We start from the raw sequence: 25900 nt of genomic DNA, 5'->3' as shown, positions 1-25900 counted from the left end.
TGGGGGCATTTTAATGCTCTCCTTTAATCTCATCAGTCCTAAATTGTGTTTGTCCTGGATGACAAGCATGGTGACAACTTCTAGGGCTGCGGTGCTGAGTATCTCTGAGGTGTCAGTCTATAATCACACAGACTGTCTACATGACAGGAGCCTCTATTCATTCCTCACTTCCTGTAAGAGGACAGGGAAGGAAGAGGAATTTGCCCACAGCTGCAACAGTGACTCAGAAAGCCTCAGGGGTCTTCTCAGACCACCAGAGTGGGCAAGAAGGAGATATTGAGCTTCAGCTTCCCAAGTCCCACCCCAAGGCGCCCACAGGTCACATTTGCTCTGAAGCAAAGGTTCCTAACCTTTCCATGCCAGGAACTCATTTGGCAGTCTGATGAAGCCTGGGGACCCCTTCTCAGACTGGTATTTTTCAATACATAAAAAAATATATACAGGATTGCCAGGGAAACTAATTATATTAAAACAGTTATCAAAATGTTAAGAAAAATTTTCGGTATGGGAATACATGTAATTTCTTATCATATTATGTAGCAAATTCCACAGGCAAGTCTAATAACTATTGTAAACTCAAAGCACAGATGAGCATAAATACTAGCATATAATATCTGCTGTAACTTTGTCAACTCCTGACAAAGTCACAGGTGTTGTTACTATGTCTGTGATTTGTTTCTTTACATTCACAATTGAAGGAAACTCTGAATTTCTGTTAGAGCTTAAGGGAGATAAGAATGTAACATTTCTCCTCCAAGTTCATAGTTCTGGATTCTATCCACAGACCTCTTGGAGGTTCAGTTCCCTGCTCTAAAGGGTTAAGGCCCTCCAGGGGAGATCTCGGACCTCCCTCCACTTAGGTCTGGACCCCCATGAGAGCGGGATATAAAGATCTAACTAGTTCAGTGCATCTGACTTAAAGGGGAGGCTGTGGGACAGAGCAAGCAGGAGAGCGGGAGTGGAGTCGAAATGTTGGGGGTTAGCTGCATTGTTGCCAAAATAAGCAAACTATGGATACCTCTGCACAAATAATAGAGAACCTCTAGGGGTACAAACAAACAAACAAACATGCTCTGTGTTGAATGTTGAGTCAGATTCTCCTTATACAAGGATGGCCCCTGAGATTCCTACTCCATGGCATTGCTTAGTAAGTTCTGGTTTCAGAACATTAAGTGACCCTTGTAACCCCAAAAGGAATCAAGGTCATAACATACTCCCAGGGAAGGAGGTGGGGGGAGGGCACTCTGACTCAAGCAGTGTCAAAGGTCATCCACAACCTGGTAAACAAAACCATTTGGGCCTTTCTTTTACTTCCCAGACTGAACTTTTTCCGTGATACTCCAGACTTCCGTGTCTTGGCCTGTGGAGGAGATGGGACAGTTGGCTGGATTCTAGATTGCATTGGTAAGAACGGGTTGGGAGGCCCTTTGTAGTTTACTTATAATAAGTATATATAAAGTCTCAGGAAAGCAATAAAAAAGAAAGAGAAATGTAGCCATCTCTTGGTCAACCATGTTTCCACTCTTGTACCAACGCTCCACTAAATATCTACTTTGGGTGGAAAAACAAAGAAACAAGGCAGTGGAAGGACTCTGGCAGGTACATATGTAACAGTTTGTTTCAGGCCTTGCTTCAAAAACATCTGTTGTGACTGGGGTTTCCTCAATGGCAGGACAGGGAGGATTGGGTGGTCAGGGGGAGGGGCAGAACTGAGACTCCAGGTAGATCCAGGGTGGTGGATAAGGGCCAGAGCACTAAGAATAGATGCAGATTCCAGAGCAAATCACCTTGAGAGTGAACACCAGGGGCCCAAGCCCAGAGAGCACAGCTAGAAAGTGCAAATCAGTGCAAGCAAAGAAAGGCCATCTCTTGAAAGACAAAAACCACATGATCATATCAATAGATGCAGAAAAAGCATTTGATAAAGTATAAAAAAAAAAAAAAAAAAGGCCATTTTGGGTCAGAAAGGCAGTGGGGAGAGCACAGGCTGGGAGTCAGGGCCGTGGGTTCTAGTTCGGCTCTGCCTGGGTCTAAGTCCTTGGATACATACCCCCAGTCAGTAACAGAGACTGACTCTAAAAACCTGGATAAGAGTATATTCAAGATCTAACCCTGGAGAACGCAGATAAACACTGGGACATGGAACATAAAGATGGGAAAGGGAAGAGCTGGGGAGAGCCATCATCAAAGTCGGAGACTGGGCTCAGAGCAACAATCCCTGGGCTGCCTCTGTCTTCCTGTCATTCATTCCATAAATACTGCCTGTGCACCTCCTGCACCAAGCTCTCCTCCAGGCAGTGGAGTTGCAGCAATAAGCAAATGGACAAAAATCCTGTCTTCATGGAGCTTTCCCTCTGGAGGAAAGACACAGGCAATAAACAAAGAAATAATGTGTCAGAAGATGACAAAAATACAGCAGGGAAGGAGCAAAGGGGACGCAGCTGTTTGGGGGCCAAGGGTGCAATCTAAATCCTAGTGGTCAAGGAAAACCTCACAGAGCAGATGACGTTTGCATGGGAACCCAGAAGGAGGAGAGCCATGCGGATACCCGAGGGAAGAGCAGTTCAGGCAGAAGGAACAGCAACTACAAAGGACATGGGTAGGCGCAAGCCAGGCTGCTGAAGGCCAAGAGAAGGCTGCAGAGTATATCAGAGAGAAGCATGTGAAGGTTGAGGGCAGGGCTTGCAGCAGAAACAGTACATAGCCAGGTCACCAGGACATGGACATTATACAGAGTATGGCTTTCATACTGGGAAAGTCCTTAGATGCTGGATGATTTTTGACCAAAGGAGGAAAACAGCGGATTTCCCTCCCCTGATCCTAGATCTGTTCTCCCTCTATAGCCACAGTGATCTTTCCTGAATGTCAATGGGTTCATGATGTGTGTGAAGCACATCAGTGGCTTCCCATTATTCTTAAGGCAAAGACAAAAACTTCAAATGATCAACAAGGGCCCTGGGTGGTCTAGCAGCTGCCCACCCTTCCAGCCTTATACCTCCATTCTTCTCCCTCTAGACTAAAGCCACACAGTCCCTCTCTCAGACCCTTGAGCGAACCAGGCCCTTCCACCACAGGGCTTTTGTACAAGTTGTTCCTCGTGTCTGGTATGCTCCCCTGGTCTTTGCTTGGTCAGCTTCGTCTTCAAATTTCAGCCAAAGTGTGCCTTCCCTGGGAGGGCCTTTGCTGACATATCTGCAGCCTCTGTCAGCTTAATATAGGACCACACTCCTTTCCTCTCCAGTATGAATTTGAAATTATGCCTCATGCATGGGAAGACCTCATTCATATCTGTCTCTCTCCTTCAACTACAGGGACCATGAGAGCCTAAGTCATGGCTTTTTCACTTGCTGTTAGAGCCTCAGTGTCTAACACAGCATCTGGCACATAGTAGGCTTTCAAAGTATGTGTGGAGGTGCTGTGGTGAATGAGATATAGTTGCCCAGGGAGATTACAGTACATTCAGAGAACAAATGAGTAGTCAGCTACAAGACCGTATGATAAGATCCTCCCTGGTGCTAAAGAAACATCCTGGAGAAGCACCTGGTCCAGACTAAAGCAACCAGGGAGGGCCCCCTAGAGGCAGCATCTGAGCTGAACAACACAGAGCTTCTGAGTTAAGGCACTGAAAATACTAAGATGTAGTTGACATGTTGGGTGGAAGGTAGGATGCATCAAAAATTAGGCGAGAGAGGAAAGCAGAGCCTGGGAGGGCCTAGTGTGCCATGCTAAGGGGTGAGGGAGCCCCCATAAGGGGAAAGCAATAGACGACTGTGATCGGGCTTGTGGTTCAAGGATTGCCCACCTTGGTGGGAGTTTGCAGAACACACAAGGGGCTGAAACTGGAGGCTGAGAGGGCAGAGAGGAGGCATTTGCAGCCATACCAGTGGGAAGGAATCATATCATACCTCACTCAGGCATCACCGTGGGATGGAGAGAAAAGATTGCTTGGAGGGCTCTTACGGAGAAGGCAGGTAGAAACTGATGAGTAAATGCATGTGGGGTGGGGGAGAGCGAAACCTGGGATGCCATGGGCTTTCCAGCCTCCACCCTGTGAGGGTGGTGGACCTGCTGAGACAGAGGCCACGGCAGAAAGAGCGGACCTGGAAACCAGGGCCTTCCATGCAAAGGGAACAGGCAGGGAGACATAAACACAGACTACGGGTCCTGGGAATGGTGAGAGAGGCCATTGCTTTGCTCCATTCTCCATCTCAGCCGTCCCCGTGGTAATCTCAGCCCCAGGTCCTAACTGAGCTCAGCCACTTCTGGCGTAAGTCAGACAAGCTTGGGGATCTATGAACTCCTGTTTCGCTGGGGCAGACCTAGTATGAGCCTCATGTAAGATGCTGATTTCTGCATGGCCTCGCCCCCCCTCCCCCCCCACTGCTTCCCCCTGTCACTCGTGTGGGTGAGCTGTGGTTCGTGTACGTAGCGCCCCCTGGAGCCCTGGGTGCCCGCGGCTCCTCCCCCTTCAGCTTTCCCAGCCAGCCAACATGCTGCTGTGGAGCTCCAGCCAGATTAAAGCATCCGTGGTCTGCTGTGCTTCCTCTCATGGTTCAGTCTGATGCTGCTTCACACCAGCCTGGGAAATAAGATTAGCAATCTGTGTATTTGCAAGTGTGGGAGGTGGTGGAAGAGGCAGACTGCTTCCTGGGTGCCAAATGATACCTGAAGGTTTTCTGTTAGATGCAATGTTACATTTAAACTTTTGAACATGCGTGACTTAAAATGTAACACCTTCAGTCTTCCAAATGCCCCACCATTCCCTGATGTCTCAAACCCCTCCTGTGCTACTATCTACGTACCTGCCTAGCCCTTGAAGAACGTACGGGCATGGACTTGGAGTTGAAGAGCTCTGGGTTTGGATCCTGGCTCTGGAATTCCTTCCCCTCTTTTTTCCTCAGTTTCTTCACTGATGAGGAAAATGATAATAACCTGTAGGGTTGGTCTGAGGGATAATATAAATGTAACAAGTGCTGGTTATCATTAAGGATTAAAGGTGTGCAAACTAATGGTTTTGAAGTGTGCTGTTACCCCAAAGGGAATTAGGATGAAATTAAGATGAGGAGGTGCAAGTCACAGGGAGACAGATTTTGCTAAATATGAAAAAACAAAAACAAAAAAAAAACCCCGCCTTCGTAGTGGTCAACACACTGCAGGTGGAAGAAAAGACGTTAGGAAAGGATGTGTTCCCCATCACGGGAGGTGTTCAAACAAAGAGAGCCAAGGAGGGATTCAGGTACCAGGGCAGGGATAACTAGGTAACATGAACATTCTGTAGCACCATGGCATGTAGCTCTCTCTTCCTCTGCATGGTTACAGACAAGGCCAACTTCGCAAAGCATCCACCAGTGGCTGTCCTGCCTCTCGGAACAGGAAATGACCTGGCCAGATGTCTCCGCTGGGGAGGAGGTGAGTCTGTCTGTGAGTGGCACTCCCCTGGGGACAGGCTTTCCAACAGACAGGGATGCTCAACTCCACGAGTTAGGCTGAATTTCCCTTTTAGGGATCCCATTCCACAGAATAGTACTCAACCCTGGGGCCAGATAGACTTCCTGAACATCTCCCTGCCCTCCACTCCACACCGAGGCCTACGCTTTTCCCTCACTATATGAGTGTCACCTCAAAACTGTCTGCTTACTGCCTGCCTTCCCCCGGAGAACAAGTCCACTTTAAGGTAGAGTCCCCTTTGTCCTCTCCCCAGTGCTCATCCCAGGAGGGGCTCAGTTGGCTGTTTTCTGCATAAAATCCCCCCTTCCCAAATTACTGATCTTCTGAATTAGGACTCAGAATGCAGACTGAAAAGACACATCACCGGCTGTTTGGGGCAGCTAGATCATCTTAGCCCCGACAGCCACGGGCCCTCATTTTGAAAATTCCCTAAGGTGGAACTCAGAGTAGAAACCAGATTACAGGGCAATGGGCAGGAGCTAAATTGAGAACTTTGCAAACTGAAACGGCTCCCGTGGAGCTGGGCATGCCCCAGAGAGTGGAGTTCAGATCAGCACAGGCAGCACCCAGATCAGTCTGGCAAACAGAACTGGGTGGGACTTAAGATGGCTGGTCAATTCAAGACCAGGCCAGGCAGTGGTCAGTGGTCAGAGATTGGTGCATGCTGGGGCCAGAGTAAGAGCCAGCCCCAGAAGAAAGTTGGCAGGCACTGGAAGAGCTACAGGGTCCTGAGCCACACATTGAGACTAGAAAAGAGCCCTCTGTTCAGAGGGACAGGCCTCCTGCTCTGGACATCTAGGCAGCTTAGCTAGGCACAAATTTCATCCAGAGAACCACGCCTGTGCTCCCAGATGGTTCAAGGCCCTCCACCACATAGCTGCTACCATTGCTATCTTGTGGGGCATCCCCTAAGGAGCTGATCAAAGCCCTGACAACTTGAAAGTACCCTCAAGTTTTCTCCCAAAGTAAGCAGGAACACGGCAGTGTGGCTCTGTTGTTTGGAGCATCCTCCCATAACTGAAAGGTTGAAGGTTCAATTCCCAGTTAGGGCACATACCTAGGTTGCAGATTCGATCCCTGGTCTGGACACACACAATCCCTGGTCCAGGCATGTACCGAAAGCATCTAATCGATGCTTCTCCCTTGCATCAATGTTTCTCTGTCTCTTCCTCTCTCTCTAAAAAAAAGCAATGAAAAGCATGTCCTCAGGTGAAGATTAAAAAAATAGAAGTGTTGTTTGAAAAAAAAAGGCTGTCTCTCCCACTAACCTCTTATCACTACGATTTACATTCTATTAGTTTTCTGTTGCTACATAATAAATTATCACAACATAGAGGCTTAAAACATCCATTTGTAGCTCACAGTTCATTAGTCCAGAAGTCCTGGAACAGGGAGACTGGGTTCCCTGCTCAGGCCCTCACAGGCCAAAATCAGAGCATTAGACAGGCTCTGTTCCTCACTGAAGGCTCTGGGGGAAGCTCATTCAGGTTGTTAACTGAATTCAGTTCTTCGTGGTAGTAGGATGGGGCCCTGTTTCCTTGCTGGTTGTCTGCTGGGACCACTCTCAAATGATAGAGGCCTCTCTCTTTACCTGCTAGACGGTACCCCCATCTTCAAAGCTTCCTCATGTCGAATCCCTCTCCATCTTCAGATCTATTTCTTAAGGAAAAGCTCAGTCCTTTCTGAGGACTCCCCTGATTAGGTCAGCTCTACACAGGATTATCTCTCTTTGCTGAAGTCAACTGTTTCATATAACATACCTAATCGTGACGGTGACCCTCCCATCTTATTCACAAATCCCAGAGATTTTAAGTGGTGCATATGCTGGCAGGGGTCGGGGGCAGGGTAGGAATCGCAGAGGTCATCTTAAAATTCTGTCTACCGCACTGGTCCTCTCTGACATGACGTGGTGTGGAAATGGAGCCTCTGCTCTCCCATGTGCAGCTTCCAACTGCCCAGCTCACCATTCTCTAGGGCTCACTTTGGCTGCACAGCCTGCCCACACTCAATCAGCACCCACCCCCCCACCCCTTCTACGCTGATTTCCAAATCTCCCCACCTTCTTTCTGATTCCTCCATATCATCTTCTCCTTCTCTGTGGCTCGGGGAACCTAAGTGTGTCTGGCCCACAGACACACTGGGGGAACTCCAGGTCACAGATGGCCACAGGATTCCCTGCCCTGTCAGCCGCCTGTACATCAGCAACAATGTAGCTTTCTGCTTTGGGGCAAATGCAACAACATTATGCTCCACAGGTTACGAAGGGGGAAGTCTGACGAAAATCCTGAAGGAAATTGAGCAGAGCCCCCTGGTGATGCTGGACCGCTGGCACCTGGAAGTCATGCCCAGAGAGGAGATGGAAAATGGGGACCAGGTCCCGTATGACATCATGAACAACTACTTCTCCATTGGCGTGGTGAGTTGGCCAGGGATCGCCTTTTTGCATGGAAGAGAAGTGCCCGAATGGGCAGGAACGGTTCTAGTCCATCATTGTCCCCCACTGGGTCCCTACAGTTTCCCTCCAGACTCAACTTGCATCCAAGCATCCTTGCACCTGGATGTCTTTATTGCACCAAGCCCCCACCCTTGATTATAGAGGAAATTCCTTCCCCTGTAATTTTGACTAACACGAGAAAAAACAGGTCATTTTTCAAAAGACAGATTTACCCTTGGATAACTTGAAGCAGTTAAAGAAAGCAACACCCAGAAATAACCAAGGGGCAAGGTCAGGAGGAGATGCTCACGTGAGCTTCCAGAGTTGGAGCTCTGTTTTCCAAGGAGGACTATATGGTCCCAAGCTGGTTTGGCTGGCTTGGCTTTCAGAATTCCTTCTCTCCTGTTTTCTCCCCTCGTCTTAGCTCCATTCATTCCTGTTTTCTCTCTGCATTAGATTGAAGGGACTGGTTTAATTGTGCCTGTCTCTTCCCCACCCCACCCCCACACACGGATGGTGCCACATTTCTCTTTCTTCCCCCAGCCCCCAGTGTTCAGTTACTTTGTTTCAATGAACTCAACTTCTGGTCCAAAGAGGATGGGGTAGACACTGCTTCCCAAACTTTTGGGAGCAGGATGGGAGAGAAAAGGGATCCATCATTGGCATAAATGGAGCTGGGGTTGGGGAGGGAAGGGCAACAAAGACCATAGCATGTATTGAGCTACTACTGTGTGCTCTCCACTGTGCCAGACTTTATATATTCTAGTCCTCACAGCGATCTGGCAGGTATCTTGTCTCCACCATCCCCATTTTACAGGCGAGGCCTCGGGATGCTGGATGAGTGAGGGGCAGAGGATCCATTTCCACACACTTATGCTATGCCTCATTCTGAAGCCAGATTCTTCATACGCATTTGAGTCCCTCCAGACCCAGACTATGTGATACCTGCACGCCTCAACCATCGTCACCTGTGCCTCTTTTGACAATTTTGGTTGTTAAGAGAGAGAGCGCATGCGAGAAGAGGACATAGATACATCAAGGAAAGATCAGATTTAAGGAAAAGGTTTTGTTTTTTAATAAGACTAGAAGGAAAACTATGGAAAAGGAAAAGATTAATAATAGTAATACCTTATATCTACAGGATTTAAAATTTGCCACATTTATCAATATTTTCTTGTATTATCTTCATTTCATAAGTGAGGAAACAGAGACAGATTAAGGGATTTGCCCTCATTTTCTGACTCCTAATCCAGCATTCTTTTTCTGTTACTAAAACAGAAGAGAGAGGCATTGCTGGGCCCAAAATCAGGTTCTGAGATGGTGGAGGTGTTGGACCAGGAGTGAATTCAGGAGTCTCTGCATCCTGATCTTGTTTATCTTCCCAGCTCCCTTGTTCTCAGTTGGGGGAGACATCTTTCCCTAGGCTTCTTCCAGCTCCCCTCTCCAGTGACCTAGGCAGACTCCTTTTTCCTCTTCTTGGCTCAAAGGTCCATCTCCTTTTGGATCACCTCCTTAGGCTCCACTTCCCCCCGATGGGATTATGCAGTCTTCACCTCCTACAAATCACACATAACTAACATATTTGGTGTTCATGGGGCTTCTGGAGCATGGGCTTCCCACCATTACATTTTCATAGAAATTAGAATATTTTGCCTATAACAACTAGGATGTAACTTACTAATATTTATTGGGACCCTACTGCATACCAGGCATAGTTTTCCTATTGGTAGGTATTGTCATTATCTTTTTGCATTTTGTAAGCAGGAACTATAGTTTAGAAAGGTACAGACACACATCAGAGCTGGTGAGTGGTGGAGCCAGGAGCCACTGCTGTCGAGATCCGGAGTCCACTGAGCTGTGGGCCACGAGCCCTGCAGCTTCGGCACAACCCCCTCCATCTTCATGCCACCAAACACAGCAGCATTTGGGGGGGAGGGGAAGTGACTCAAAATTCAGTGTGTCGTGGCTCACCTGTGCCCCTTGTCAGAAATGTGAATTCCACCCCTTGACAGATCTGATTCATATTCTGATTCAGTTGGTCCGGACAAGGTCTCAGAATTTGTATTTTTAACAGCCCCTGAGATAATTCTGATATAGATGGTTCCCACAAAGTCCTCAGTAAGTGAAAACAACCTATTAGAGCAGAGAATTGTCAAAGGAAGTGGTTCTTCACAGGAGCAGAAACTAACTGAAATAGATATAGGAGAGGAAAGAAAGATGGAGAAACCCAGCACCTATAAGCAACCAGCCAAGAGTGAGAGCTGAGCAGGACGGGGTAACCTGCCCAGGAACTTTTAGAGAGCAGGTTACAGCCATGGCTGCCTTCAAAGTCTTCAGCCCCAAAACTTCTCTCTTAACACACCCAAGCTCTGGCTGCCAAAACAACATGCATGATTCCTGACACCCCTGTCTGTCTCTACACAGAAAAAGGAACAGCCCTCACTTAGTATTAGCTGACCAAATGGATGAACACAGTAAAAAAAGAATAGACAACCTCCCAACAACTGGATAACCAAGCCTTAATCCCAAGAGCCAACACTGATTGTGGTTTTAATTCATTCTTACAAATAACTGGAAAGGAAGGGAAGAAGACCAACTAATTGTCCACCAGGGAAATGCATACAGATTCTCCATCCCACTCAGTGGTCAAGATATTTATTTGCCCTCAGCTGACTTAAAATAATGCAGTCTATTCATCTTTCAAATTATCAAGAACTTCACAGTATCTTTCCTTATAATTGCCCCCCACACACCTTTAGCCTGTGCATATTTAATATTTTATTGCAAAGCAATGAGGAACCAGGAGTGTTTTTTATCTCCTTGGTGTGTCCTTAGCCTTCTTTCAATGTTTGCAGGGTTTGTGTGCTCACTCTTTAAAAGTTGGAAAGGGAAATTCTTGAGAAAACAAGTAGCCAACTGACAGCCCTAACAGAATCTGGGGCTGACATTTGCAGAAGCTCTTGCTCCCTGTTTGACTTCCCAAACTTTGTAAGAGGAGAAGTAGGTATGTAAACCAACCCACAGTTTTACTTCCTTGCGGTGATTAGAGTTGGACTCTTTGGCAAAAAGAGCCTTGCAAAGTCTTTGCCTCTTTTGAAGGACCTGGAGTATCTATTAATATCAAATGTCTGCTGCCTTGCACTTACAAAGGTGATGACAATGACCGCTGCTGTGGTGCCTGTAGTTGGTAAAGCATTTGCCCTGACAGTTCACTGGTCCCCTTGTTACCAACAGAACCTATTTAATAGATTGAGAGATAAACAAGGCAGACTCTCCTGGCCTAACTAAGGAATGACTGTGGCCTCATTGTCACCACATTCCCATCACCCACATACATGCCAGCTCCCCTCAGTGAAGAGCTGAAATAGTTGGCGTACTCAGTCCCTCTGATAACATCCATTGGCAGGAGATTTTAACCATAGTCATTCAGGACACTACTTCCTCTGACTTCTCTGGCCTCCTCGTCTCTGCTCTTTATTTTTGGATTTGCAGAAATGTCAGAATGTCCAGGTATCAGTGACAGGAAGTTTGGGACTGCGAAATAATTCCCGGGGTATGTGTAACTCTGAATGCCTCAACAGCTCTGCTTTCACTGCGCCTTGGCAGGAAGAGTGAACAGCTAATCCCTTGATTCAATGAAATCTATTTCTGATGCTAGGGGACCCCAGGGGCCAAGGAGAGGCCACAGTCATCACACTATGCCATGCACCATTTTCTACCTTACAGACTGTACTTACCAGACCTCACCAGCCAAGTTTCCACAACGGTACACCTCCTGCCCATTAGGGAATATATATATATATCATTGTCCCTACAACCTTTGGACTCCCTCAGCCTCAGGTTTTTTTCTGTCACCTGTGAGAGCCATGAAGGGACAAAAACAATGGGATTCACTGAAAGGTGTCTTGACAAGAGGTCTATACTTTTTTAATTCCCCAATCTGCCATAACTTTTCAGAACAATCCAAATTTCAAATTATCTCTTATATTGTCTCCTCTCTTTTTAGCTTCATAAATTACCAAAGTGACTTAGAAATGCATTGTCCAATATAGTAGCCATTAGCCACATGTGGATATTGTGTATTTGAAATAGGGTTAGTCCAAATTGAGAGATGCTCTAAGTATAAAATACACACTTACTTTCAGTAATGTGGTACAAAGGAAATAATTTAAAATATTGCTATAATTTTTATATTAATTACATTTTATAAGGATCACATTTGTTAACTAAAATATATTCCTTTTTAAAAAATTTTATTTATTTATTTTTAGAGAGAGGGGAAGGGAGGGAGAAAGAGAGGGAGAGAAACATCTATGTGTGGTTGCCTCTCACACGCTCCCCCACCCGGGGATCTGACCCACAAACCAGCCATGTGCCTTGACTGGGAATCAAACCAGCGACCCTTTGGTTCGCAGGCTGGAGCTCAGTCCACTGAGACACACCAGCCAAGGATAAAATATGTTTTTAAAGTTAATTTCCTCTCCTTTCAGTTTTTTAATATAGGTACTAGAAATTTTTTAATTTATTTCTACTGGACACCACTGGTCTAGACAGCCCAATACCTCAGAATCCAGACACTTAGATTTGGAAGGGGCACAAAAATATTTTGTCCCACTGTGCAATTGGACTTCTGGTTGAGGAAGCAATAGCCCCATGTCCTCACTGCTGTCATCTCTTCACCCAGCACTTCATAGAAAGGACCCAAGAGAATGATACCATCAAAAATGCCATCATCACATCCACAGGTGTGCAGTTCCCATCTACACTCTGCTGTCTGCAGAACAGAAGTCTCGTTTTGCTGTAATGATTACCAAAAAACACTTTGAAACGTTGTAGCACTCGTTCCCAAAATTTAAATGAAATCATGATTGAATGTAAGTACAGCCAACTCATACCTGACAGAGAGAAGCTCAACACAGGGCAAAAGTGCATCTTGACTCTCTTTTGAATCCCCAGGTAGGGAAACATGACCAGACTTTTGACCAGCATTGCCCTTTCAAGACTGAACAGCAAAGGAACTGCTCAATCTCCTTTACCACTTTGTGCATTTACTAAGGAACTACAATGTGAAATTAGGACCCACACACTTCACTAATAATATTATAAAGGTTGCTCTTTTTGAAAAGAAGTTTTGCAAAACCTAGTTATGAACAACCAGAGATAAAGGAACTACACAGAGGGAGAGGGCCTGTGCACACATCCCAGAGAATAATAAAGCCAGGAGCCAGCCACAGCAGCACTGGGGGCGGGGAGTCATGAAGTACAAGCCGTGCCAAGCAACGTGTGATTGCTTTTTTCTTTTCTTTCTTTCTTTTTTTTTTTCCCCCTGACAGAAGAAAATTGGTTCTTCAAAGGAACACAAGCAGATGGAATGTTTTCTTAAATTCCAGAGAAGCGTTTGACAGATGTCACACGAATTTTATTCAGGGTGCTCACTGAAACTTGCTCAGGGAGAAGGGAGGTGGGTGAAGTCTGGCAGCACGAAGCACAGCTGCTGGGAGCACCGTGCAGGCAGCACAGGCCCGGAGGACAGAGGGCCCTGGGGCTTGTGCCTCTCCCATCATGTGTCCACAGAGGGTCCTATCTAAGCAAGACCTTCAATTCTGGCTGTGCTCAAACTAAAGTCTAAAAACTGAATCAATAACTAGAGCTTAAACTTGAAATTTCCAAGACAGGATTTCAGCAAGGAGTGTTTGCCAACCACAAAAGAAGCCCATATCTTTGACTTGCCGTCTCTGCTTTTAAGCAGTGGGCTGCTAGCTATCTTTACTCCTCTGCCAGTGTAAATACTGCAGAAGCTCCTCCTTGCCCCCTAACTTGCTTTTGGACTTTCCGTCCTCACCATTAGCTTATATTATACTCATCACACACAGCACATGCTCAAAAAAAAAAAAAGTGCTTCTTCACTATACCTCCTTATGCTAAAAAAAAAAAAAAAAAAGATTTTTGTAGAGCTTCCACATTAAGAAACAATTAAAATGCACTAGCTGAGAATTCACTGTATGGAATTTCAGTTCTCTTTTAGCCCCATATTCCAGTAAATGAGTTTCTGTATTATTTTTCCCCCTGAATAAATCTGAATCAGCTCTCTGGTTTTTGTCACTCCCCCACTCCAGCCCAATTAGCCTGTATATTTCTAAAGTCCATCACCTGCACCTGAAGTACTGGCCTTGAGGCTTGAGGGGTAAAGGGGCATTACACATTCTTCTACTGGAAAATCAGACCATTAACAAGGGTGGAACACCAAGTCTGAGGAGGAAAAATGAGTTTATTTTTAGGTCTGAAGCTTATTATCGAGATACTAGTAACAACTAGGAAAACTCGAGATGGCCCATGACATGGCATGTGGGATACAGATTGGGCTCAGGGCTAAGAAGTTCTGGTCCGAGGATGGCAAGCCCAGAAGCATGGTGCCAAGGGAGCCACCCCGCACTGTGAGTTCTGAGGAGAAGGTGGCCAGGAAAGCAACAACAAAGGACTGTGCTAAGGGGAGGACAGCAAAAGGTGCATAGAATGTGGTAATGAGACTCTCATTGACCTTGGGGAGAATGTTTCCAGGAGTGATCAAGAGGCAGAAGCTAGAAATTTAAATAGATTTTGTACTCCCTAATAAGCATGTTATCCAATGCTGTCAATTATTTCTACTATTATGGATGATTGAGAGTTACTATGTAACAATCTGCTAATGTCAGTTTTCTGGTTTTGACAATGTATTATAGTTATGTAATAAGTTATCACTGGGGGCAGATGGGTGAAAGGGGCACAAGAACTCACTGTACTGTTTTTGCAACTTCTTGTAAGTTTTAAAATACTCCCAAATTAAAAGTATTTTTCTAAGAGTGAATATGGCAAGGTATTTCCAAAGGCTCACCCTCAGCACCATCCCCCAAATACACACACACACACGCACACATACAAGGGCTTCTGTGTTCTCACTGCTCACAGACCCAGATACCCTCTCTCTTCTCAAAGGGCAGCAGCCGTCCCCTTCACTCACCCTGAACTGTAAGGGGTGAATACTGCAAGGAGTCTACAGGGGGGGGATGCACTGGCCCCTGACCTTGGGCCTCTTCTCCCTGCCAGAACGGCTCTCAGAGGCTGGGGGATTTTCAGTGAGAATTTTGCTTCCCTTCCTTCCACATCGCAGGGTCATGAACACTAACCAGGGATCTGTTTTCTGTCTCTTTCCTTGCCAGGATGCTTCCATTGCACACCGGTTCCACGTGATGAGAGAGAAACACCCTGAGAAATTCAACAGCAGGTAAGAGGGCCTTGGGGCGCTAGCCCTGCGCGCTGCCCAAGCCCCGCCCCGCGCGCTCATCTGAGGCCTCCACCTGCTAGTACCAGAGCGTTCTTGGCCCGGCCGCCCAGGGACTTCGCTTTCCTGCCACGTTGCCGGAAGGAGGGCTTCCATTTCCAATAAGAAAACGATGTCAGAAAACTGCCACCGCCTAGCCTCCTGTCCCCTCCCAGAGGTTGGTGTGCAGAGGGAGGGAGCAGGGGGCAGGAGGAATGGAGCGACGAGCCAGCCAGGGGGAGCGCAGCCAGTTCTTGGCTAAGTGGGACCCCTCCTGGGGCTCGGCCGCTTTCCCAAAATGTGCCGAGATGCCTCTGGGGATGGGGCAGGCAGGGTGGCGCGGCCTCGGCTTCTCTCCGTCTCAAAGGCGAGGGAGTGGCGGCCCTGGAGCCAGGACCGGTATGGCCCGGAGGGCGTCGCCTCTGCCTCCCCCGACAGCAGAGGGCAGCAGAGGCGGCGAGACCCTGAGCCCACCGGATCGCAGCCTCAGCCTTCCACTCTGGGTGAGGGGCGTTAGGTTCAAAAATGAGAGGAGAGAGAAAAACAGGTCATTTGCAAATAAAACCAAACCCTCCCTGTTGGCAGGAGGGAATTTTCAAGAAGTGAGTGGTGACTGGCACATAGCTATCCCTGGGATTGTTAACTTACCTTTTTCCTTTCTGTCTTTTGTTGGTCCCCTTGTCAGTTTCCATCCTTTCTCCTTCCACTTCGTTGTACCATTTCAAGATGACCACTGGGTCCCACTCCACCCTCAGTCAGGTGGGGAAGAAGGACTCACTGAGCATGAGGGGCCGGACTTGAGCCCACAGGATTCTTGTTAACTCAGAGGGCCAGTGTTATCTGAAATTCACTTAAAGCCCAACTCCTGAAAAGCTCTATCATTTTCATTCCTGCTTTTTCCCCCTGAACCCACAGCCTGGGACGTTAGCCAGGAAGAAGAAAGTCCTTTTAGATTTTTAGAGATCAGAAGCTGAACATAATGAAGCTACTTCAGCTTCAGAAAAAGTGATCTATGGGACCTAATAGTAGCTGAACGAATCTCCTTAGTGTGTCCACTCTGTTGCTCTCTCACACAGGTCATGCACACTCACCGAATACTTCTACTACAGTCACAAACTTACAAATCTATTGATTGTCTTCTCACAATCTTTTTCACTCATATTATTTACAAAATCACTTCTAAAAAAATACTCCTCTTCCATCCACTCCAGACTTGTATGATCCTCTTTTCATATAGGCACCCTTGTATATACTCATGCACACATGCTTATTAAGATACCACTTGTTTTTGAAAGCCAGGGGGGTTCTGTTTATTCACTCAAAATGAATGTATTTTTTGAAAACATACCACCTACTAGTACCAGACACTGTTCCAGGGATATTTTAAATGGACCCCGGGGGCAGGGTGTGGGGTGGGGGGTGGGGGGGCTCTCAGTCCAGTGGTGGAGATGGACTGGAAGGCAATATGCATGGGATTTGCATTAAGTGGTGTGAATCCAGGTGACCTATGCGCATGGAATTTGGTGTGAAGAGTTTTCCAACGACAGAGATGCCCAAACCAAGACACAGAAAACAAGTATGTATTTTCTAAGTTGACAAAAAGAGAGAGGCAACCCAAGGAGAAGGAACCACATATATACAAAGACACCAAAAAAGACAAGAATGCAGCATGCTCAGGGGAGAGCAAGCAATGCAGTGTGATCAGTTGTGTGGTCTCTTGGCTCAGAAAGAAGCAAAACCTCTGTAGCTGGTAGAAAGCAAGGAAGCAGAGAGAGGGAGAGATTTCTCTATATTCCAAAAATTCATAGGTCAACATATGATATAAATAGAGCAACCGCCCACATGGTTGAGTACAATTAGAAAGATACCTCTGTTGGGAAAAATGTTGTAATCGTGCATTTCAATGCAAAGTACGAACAAATTCACTGTGTTCTGAATGACTGTTTTTCCTTCCTACTTCCCAGTTCCCGTTAACAAGACCACTCTTTGCAGTTAGGTTCGCTTCTCGCCTTCACCTGATTGAGATCAAGGTAGTGTTTTCCCCTAGAATGACAGGCAGGGGGATTCACATGTAAATCCATGTGCCTGCTAATAAGTGAAGAAATTGTGGCGTAGAGGTAGGCCCTGTTTCACAAGGTCCCAGAACACTTTATATTAAGAACTTTGAGTTCATGCTGTGTCTTTTAGTACTCCCTGCTTGCTCATGTTGAAAATACCCAGGAGTGCCCAATTTGTCCACTGAGAGGCAGGCGAGCAGCCATTTTCTCAAAGCTTCCTTATTTAGCTTTGGAGATGGTTTTAAATAGGCAGGTGGTTGTTGCCATGGTTACCCCATTACACCAGCAGCTAAACTTAGGAAGGGCCACAAGGGATAGGAAGAAAGCTTGATACTGGGGATTTGGAAATGTAAACGATATTATCGAACAAGGCTTCATTTTACTCCACTGAATCTAGGTTTTCCAAAGAGTAGGCACACTGGTTGGCTGGAAGCCCTTACCGTTAATGCTCAGGGACTGGGCCCTCAGGGATAACGCTAAGGTTAAATCTAGGGAGTGGTAACTGTTTTGTTTTGTTTTGTTTTGAACATGGAAATGTGGCTGAACTTATCACGAAACTTGAATCTTTCACAAAGCTCATTGAGTTTTCAAGTCTATTCTAACAAGAATTCTTAACCTGGGGCACAAGAGCTATGGGAGCTCTGAGGACACATTGGTATGGTATGCAAGGTATTGAATCCACTTTTTCTGGAGAGAATGTCCATAACTATCAGAAGGTTCTTGGAGGGGTCCATGACCCTCAAATGGTTAAAAGTCACAGTTCTGAGGCCTCTTTGAATCCTAAAAGGCATCAAACTATTGAGGTTTAAGTAAAGTCTTCCCCCAATGGCCTCTCTACAGGTTGTTGCCAGAGAAGGCGGTTGGTTTCACAAAACTAATTCATGTTCCCTGGTGGAATTGCTTTGTTAATGGAACAAGAACTAGACCCAAGGATGCAAGCTGATGAGCCAAGTGTGATAGTCAAAGGGAAAAATAGGCGTTTGATGGCAGAGAATGTATTTTTGATACATTCTACTTCCTAATCATTGACAAGCTAAATATTAATTGCTAATTTAGGAAATGTTATGAAAATTGTCATCTCATTGTTGACATAAACAGCAGAAGAAAGATTTTAAATGGCTGAGATTTAACACATTAGAAAGTGTTCTAAGATACAAGGGTAAATAAGACATGGCCCCTGCCTTCAAGTAATTCATAGTCTAGCAAAGAAAAAAATATTATCCTCAACTATTTTTTACAAAATTATTTTCACATACAAGGAGGTTACATTTAGTAGGGAATATAGTATACAAGAAGTTGTATAGTGTAAGTGAAGAAATAGTTATAAGGGAACCAATATAAGAACTGTTATTTTTTTGAGCTCCTACTAGATAGCAGGTGATAAACTTGGTTTTTAGCCATTTAGATCCCAAAACAACCCAACAAGGTAAATGTTAGCATTTCCATTTTATAGATAAAGAAACTAAGGCTGGGAGAAACCAAGTCACCTAACTGAGGTCATACAACTTTTTAAGCAGTAGGGCTGATATGATTCTCTTTTTTTAACTGAGATATAATGGACATATGCCCTGGCTGGTTTAGCTCAGTGGATTGAGCGTCGGCCTGCGAGCTAAGTGTCGCTGGTTCGATCTTCCAGTCAGGGCACATCAGAGAAGGAAAACTCTGACTCCAAAAAACCTCCGCTGCCTTGCGGCATACCTCTTCAGGGGAAAGGCTAAGGGAGTAAACCCCGATAGAAAATCCGGAGCCGGAGTCCCTAAGGCGGTTTGACGTTGTAGTCAACACCGGCAACTCCTGCGGCGCACCTGAAGCCAAGCTGTATCGACTCCGTCTTTCCCTTGGACCCTTCAGCTGCGAAGAGAGGGGGGGTCTGCTGCATGGGCAACAGCAGACCCTCCATATTACCCTGCCCAGGCTCTGTAGCTTCAGCGTCATCGCAAGATGTCGATTCAACACAGGAGGAGACAGATACCATGTCACTCCCAAGTCGGACTGCACAGCCATTCTCGGCGGTGCAGATAGACTCTTAAGAAGCTACACCATCGTCTCTCGAGACGGACGGCTGCCGACGACGAATGGACATATAACATCATGTTAATTTCAGAGGTACAACATAGTGATGCAGTATTTGTATATATTTTGAAACGATTACCACAATGAGTATGATATGATTCTAACTCAGCTCCTAACTCCAGCATTCAAACTTTGTTTACTGTACCTTCTATCTTCCATGGATTTTACCTAACAAACACCTATTACATATTGAATATTCTGATGGGAATTTATTATACATGCCAGGGTAAGTGCTACTGTCCCCATTTCAGAAATGAAGAAATTGAAGCTAAGGAGGGTGGAGCTCTTACCATCTCCATCCACTATGACTGATTGTCTCTATGAGGAGATGCCTGCTGAGTTGTAAATGGGGACCACCAGTACACCACCCACTCTTAACTTACGTGGTATGACTCCTCCCTAGCAAGGAGCAGGACCAACCACATGATTTCGTGGCTCAGTGCAAAATGCAGGGCCCTTTGTTCAAAAATTACTCGGTATTTCACATTGGGGACAGCAAAGCATCAAACCGAGCCCAGGGCCCTTCTAAGTGTGGGGACCTGTGAGACTATACAGATCTCATATCCATGACCTGGCCCAGGCAAGAAGAGAAGAGTTAATAAAAAGACATATTTGCCAGGGCTCACAGAGTGAGTCACTTACAATGAAGGTAAAAGAACGGTGGAAACAGGGTTTCACTGAGGGGAGGAGGGAGTAGGGTTATCAACCTCTCAAACAGGGATCAGTCAGTATTCACAGATGAGCCAAGAATACCATGAGTCTTCCAGGTATCCAAGAACCAGCCCTCCATGAAGTTTCTGGATGAACTCTGTGAAGATTTTTGCCTATAAGTAATATATACATAGAAGCTACCTAACTCCACTATCACTGTTAGTGAGTGTCCAAAAAGAGAAGTCTAACTATAGAATTTTTTCGTTGTTGGTCAGAAACTCAAAGCACTTGAAGAATGTGTTATTCCAAACATGTTGAGTGCCATCCACTTGAATATGTCCCTCAGCAGGTTAGGCTGTAGCAAGATATCTCCTGTTAGGCCCTTCAAAGGAACCGAAACAGTACTTCATTCCGACCAGAAGCTGACCACCTTTCCCAAAAGCCCTTGGGTAATTAATAGGCTCTAGAGTGTCAGCTTTCTTGGAGCCAGGGCCATGGAGTAGCTGATGAGGGGTTACCCACAGCCCTAATGTAGCCTGATTTCTTAAAAGGTTGGAAATACATCTTGAAAATAACTAAGCACTTAATAGATATTTATAGAATGAGGCAGCAGGGTATGGTCTAAGTTGGCATCAAAACTTGGCTCTGCCACTTACTAGCGGTGTGACCTTGGGCAAGTTACTTAATCTCTTTAATCCTTTTCTTCCTCCTCTGAAAATCTTACAAAGTTGCTGTAAGTATTGAATGAGATAATGTGTAAGTTCATGACACAGAAGGTTCTCAGTAAACATCTGTCGTTGAATATTGTTGAATGGTAAGCATGAGGAAAACATTGCCTTAGATACCAATGAAGCATTGACAATAAAAGGCTCTTCTGATGGAGTGGGATTCAGTTATCATAGGGCTGTTGTTTCATTGACATGCCCTTGGACTGAAAAGTTGGAGGACAACTAAAAGTTGGAGGACACCAACTGTGATACACTGAATCTGTCAAACTTCCTCTCTAGGGATTGGGAGGATGGCACCAATTAGCCAGCCAGTATTGGGTTGGATTCTCTAGAACTGAAGCTGTAGAGAACATTCCCTCTACTGACTCCATGGGCATCCAAGAGACAGAATTGTGGGGTCTGAATACCACAGATGTTAAGTCCAAATGCTAAGTATAGACTAGATCGAGGTAGGGGTCACAGACCCTAGGTGACATGGTAACAGGAGGAAGAGGGTGGGAGTGAGTAAGGTGTTGGGGATTGCATTGCAGGTACCATGTGCTCCATGGGTACTTAAGGCTTATCAACTGGGGCCATGGAGTGCACAGCTGGTGAGTGGTCCCGGGCAGTCAGACATCTGACCTTTGACTACCCTTTCTTCACTGATGCTCGCTGTCCCCTCACCCACCAAGCTCCTCTTCTCTCACTTTAGATGAACACAGAGATGTTCTGTGGGAGGAAAAATAAAAGCCAGCAAAGTTCAAATCATACAATTCCAGAAAAAAAAAGAGCTTCCTCTCTTGAATACTTATAGTATGCTCTGCAGTCACAAGCATAAAGTGTATCACCGTTTATATAAGATTTTTTTAATCTAAAAATGAAACCATTCTAAGTTATTCTTTCCGGGAGCCCTGTGAGGGAGCCCGGTGGTATAGCCCAGATGTTTGACTTCCCCAAGCATGAAGGTACAATAGCAGCAGACACAGCAGGGTTAATATCCTCACCATTGTAGTCTCCATTCTGTGCCCTGAATTGGGCTTTCCTTCTCATCTAGTACTTGGTACCCATGAGAGACCAGCCCTAGGCACCCAGAGGTCCAAACTGTCTGAACCTGGTTCCCTCAATGTTGCAAACTATTTTTTCAAATATTTTGGATTCAGAAGAAGCCTCAAATGAAAAGGACTGTGGCATTTTCTATTTCTATTCTTACACCTGTAGGTATTTATAAAGGAAATGCAAACCTTATGCTGTGTTCAAATACTTTTGACTCTTAAGTCAGTTCTGACAGAGCAACTTATTTAATTACTTGAGTGTTTATATACTAGCCCACAAAAATGTCTTAGCCCCCATCCTTCCCACCCCTCCCTGAGAGAGATAGAGAGTAAAATGAATGGAACATGGGTTTGCATTTTTTTCACCAGACATTCATCACTATGCAACTGCAGAAGACCAGGGTTTGGTTGTTTGTTCCCTTGTTTTTGTTTTGTTTTGTTTTGTGACTATCTTATTTGTTTACAGTCAGTCCTTGATTTTTTTGCAGACATGAGGGAACAGCAACATGGGTCATTTAAAACCGTGGATGGTCAAAGATTTCAGGAGGCTGTCATTAATATTTGTGTGCAGGTCTCTCTGCCGTAAAGAGTCACAGCATTTTAAATAATATAACAAAATCACATTGATTCTTAACATTTTCTTCATTTTCCTCCTGGCTCCCCCATCTATGTCAGAACATACAGCACAGCTTCTCAGGCTGGTACACACGAGCTGCCTATGAAAGGGCAAAGCTTCCTGTGAAGCTGCAGGTTCACCAAAACAGCTCCTTACTGCAGCTTAACAGGCCTTTTCTTCTAGCCTCTGCCAGGCTGGAACAAGAAAGGTGTGATGTGTGTCAACAAAGAGTGGAATCAGTTTGTGATAATATCAATAGAAACTTGAAAACAAGCTATGTTTTCAAGTCTTTTAGAACAGATAATACAAAAGTTATCAGTGTTTATTGATTGATTGAGCTCTAGAAATATTTCCATCAATGAGCTTAAGATATAGTATAGAATCAAGTTCAGAAGGATTAAGGTCAGCATGATAACCTCATGGAAGAAAATCAAAATACACAAATTCAAAGTAAGGTAGGAACTGGCTAGGTCCTCAAATAGGTGTTGACAGTCTGGATGCTTTCCAGAAGGGAGAGGTCGGTTTAGTCCTGGAACTTGAGACCATGTCTTATAAGGAAGGACTGAATTTTGGGTTGTTTCACCCAAAGAAGAGAAGACTTGGGGAGAAGTGATTACTGGCCTCAGATATTTTTGAAGTGTTTTTCATAAAGGAGGAATTAGATTATTTTGTATGATTAGTCAAATGCAAAAAGTGACTGGATAGACCAATTTGAGCCCCAGATAAATAAAGATCAACCTAGTAGAATTAGCACCATATTCAAGTATGGTGAGCTACTGGGGAGAAGTTCCACATTTTATGTTCAGGCAGAACATTTTGAGGTCCCAGTGGAGCCAAGTGCCCAAGAGTGCAGGTTCTATCATCAGACAACCTGGACGCAAACACTGGAGTTGTCCCTAACCATGCACGTGTGACCTTGACCAAATCACTCTTCTAACCCTAAGTCTGCTCACTTGTAAAATTGGACTATAATACTATTTTAGTTTCCTAAGGCTGCTGTAACAAATTACCACAAATTTAGTGACTTAAGTACGTGTTTATTATGTTACAGTTTTGCAGGTCAGATGTCAAAAATAGGTCTCACTGGACTAAAATCAAGGCATCATCACGGTTGCATTTCTTTCTAGAGGCTCTAGGGGAGAAGCCATTCCTTGGCTTTTCCTGCATCTAGAGGTGGCCCACATTCCTTGGCTTGTGGCTCCCTCTTATCTTTAAAGCCAGCAATGGCCAGTCAAGACTTTCTCACATTGCATCCCTATTACATTCTTTCTCTGCCCCTCTCCTCTACCAAAAAGGACCCCTGTGTTACACTGGAACCACTCAGATAATCCAGGATAATCTCTCCATCTCAAATTCAGCTGACTGCCAGCTGAAATTCCATTTGCAACTTTAATTGCCCTTTGCCACGTAACCTAACATATTCATATTCACAGATTCCAGGGATTAGAACTTGGACATCTTCAGGACATTTTTCTGCCTACCACAAGTACCTAACCTCATATAATTCTTAAAAGATCCAATGAAACAATGTATTTAAAGTGCTTATTACAGAGGACTGGCACATTGATGCCAGCTATTATTATTATTACAAAGACAGACCCTACATTAAATAATTGTCATATTAGATGACATGAAAGCCCTTAAAACTCTGAGATGCGGTCACTTTCTAAGACAGACATATATATCTGTAGGTCACAAGTTAAGAGTCATCAATGTAGCAATATATGGCATTTTTTTCTGCATTTATCTTGATAAAAGTTTTTCAATAAAATACCAATATATCATTATATAATATAATAATATGTTCTATACAATGATTAAATAATATATTGCAATATCATTTTAACTAATGTGTAAAGTTAAAAAAAAGTTAGAGTAAGAAAAAAAACAATAACTCGTAGTCCTATTACTCAGAAACACAATATTGCCATTTTGGTGCATTTCAGCAGCTTACTTGATATACATATTTTTAAATATTGGTGATAATATGTTTTTATAAAGTTGTATTACCAATTTTTAAACAGCTTTTCTTTATACAAGTAATTAAGTCTTATTGTAGAAAAATAAATCATATTGTCTCCCCTAAGAAATAAATACTATTAGCATTATAACACTTTTCTTCAGAACATTCACTGCACATTTTACTTATTTGAGATTACACTGTATACATTGTTTTAAAATATGATTAACACAATAGCACTTACAACTTATTAAAGGAAGATAATATAAAGGAGCTGATTAGAGAGAGTTTATCTGCCGTGGGAGTTTTATTAGTCTTTTCCAATTAAAAAAATAACAATAATTTTGTTTAGTAGATATGAGAGTTTTAAAGACATCATTACTCAAGTCCCTTTGCAAGCAGAATAACTACTTGATATGTTATGCAGCTCTACTTTTGTGGAGAGTAAATAAAAAGATTCAATTCTCTTAGCAGAGTTCCCAGTCCTGTGCATAGTTTTGCTATACCTGAAAAAGACCAGTTTGTGTTTTATGTGACCATCAGAAGCAGCAACAGATGCCATCTGAACTGTGCAGCTATTTGTTTTTTTAAGCACATGTGATTATCAGGATATTTATTTATGGGCTTAGAAAGGTGTTTTTCCCAATAATCAGCACTGCCTCAACTCAGACTAACAATAGGAGCCATTGTTTATTGAATGCTTTCAAGAATTTCATGTACATTATTTTTAATTGGCACAACTCTCCAAGTATGAGATGAAGATCATTGGTCCATTTTACAGATGAGAAAATTGAGGCTTGGGGAAATTATGCAACTTAGTCAAAAAACACATAACTAGTTAACAGGGGAGCTGCTATTCAACCTTAGGTCTGCCTGACTACAGCGCTGCACTTATCTCACTACAGTCCCCTGCCTCTCTCATTGCCTGGTTTGAAACCCCACAACCAAAGAAGCACCCAAGAAGGAGACTAGATGAGAACCACAAAGACAATTAAGAGGACCCATGAGAAAACTTTAACTAAAGAAAAAGCATTTTTCCTGGACAGGAGAAGCAGAGAATGTACTGGGAATAGGCCTCAAGTGTGTGAAGGATTCACAACAGGACATGGTGACCACACCTCCTTAATCTTCTTGGCACAGCAAAGTATAAGAGGGGGGAAATGTGCTTCTCAAGTGAGGAATTGTCATGGGGGGTGTGAGAAAGAATCTCCTGGCTCACTGAAGACATATTTAAGGCCAAAATGAGTTTTGGAGAGAAGCTATGGAATGTCTTTCAAAGGTTTCTAAAAACAGAAGACAGCCTCATTGATCTGGGATGACAAACACATCATCTTCTTGGAGCCCAGGAGCAAGCTCATTGCCTCCCACCTGTAATTGACTGGGATGTCCCCTAAGAAAACTCTTACCTCCTTTGTTCCTCAGTTCCCAATTAGTCCCCAAGATGTCCCCTCCTCAGGATTTCCCCAGCAGCCCCCTGGCCCATCTTGATGCTCTTCCTTCTCAGGCCCACCTTAGCTGGAGCTGCCCATATTTTGGTCCTCCTGCTGCCCTAACCCACATCCCATTGTATAGAATTTAAACTCGCCTGTTTTGCTTGCATTCAGG

At 44.6% G+C, this 25900-nt stretch overlaps 1 protein-coding gene across 1 annotated transcript in view; it reads left to right on the top strand.

Annotated features, from left to right (window-relative positions):
• The window catches only part of DGKG (diacylglycerol kinase gamma), a 184104-nt gene that overhangs the window by 89276 nt on the left and 68928 nt on the right, over nucleotides 1–25900 (top strand). Inside the window, exons 18-21 of the mRNA XM_090275145.1 lie at nucleotides 1319–1404; nucleotides 5320–5409; nucleotides 7704–7864; nucleotides 15079–15143. Of these exons, the coding sequence (XP_090131271.1) occupies nucleotides 1319–1404; nucleotides 5320–5409; nucleotides 7704–7864; nucleotides 15079–15143 (402 nt within the window). The remainder of the gene's footprint in view (nucleotides 1–1318; nucleotides 1405–5319; nucleotides 5410–7703; nucleotides 7865–15078; nucleotides 15144–25900) is intronic.

The sequence above is a fragment of the Furipterus horrens genome, unplaced genomic scaffold (assembly GCF_987537825.1).
Source record: "Furipterus horrens unplaced genomic scaffold, mFurHor1.1.pri manual_scaffold_1, whole genome shotgun sequence".
Taxonomy (NCBI): domain Eukaryota; kingdom Metazoa; phylum Chordata; class Mammalia; order Chiroptera; family Furipteridae; genus Furipterus; species Furipterus horrens.
This window is presented reverse-complemented; position numbering and strand designations above follow the sequence as displayed.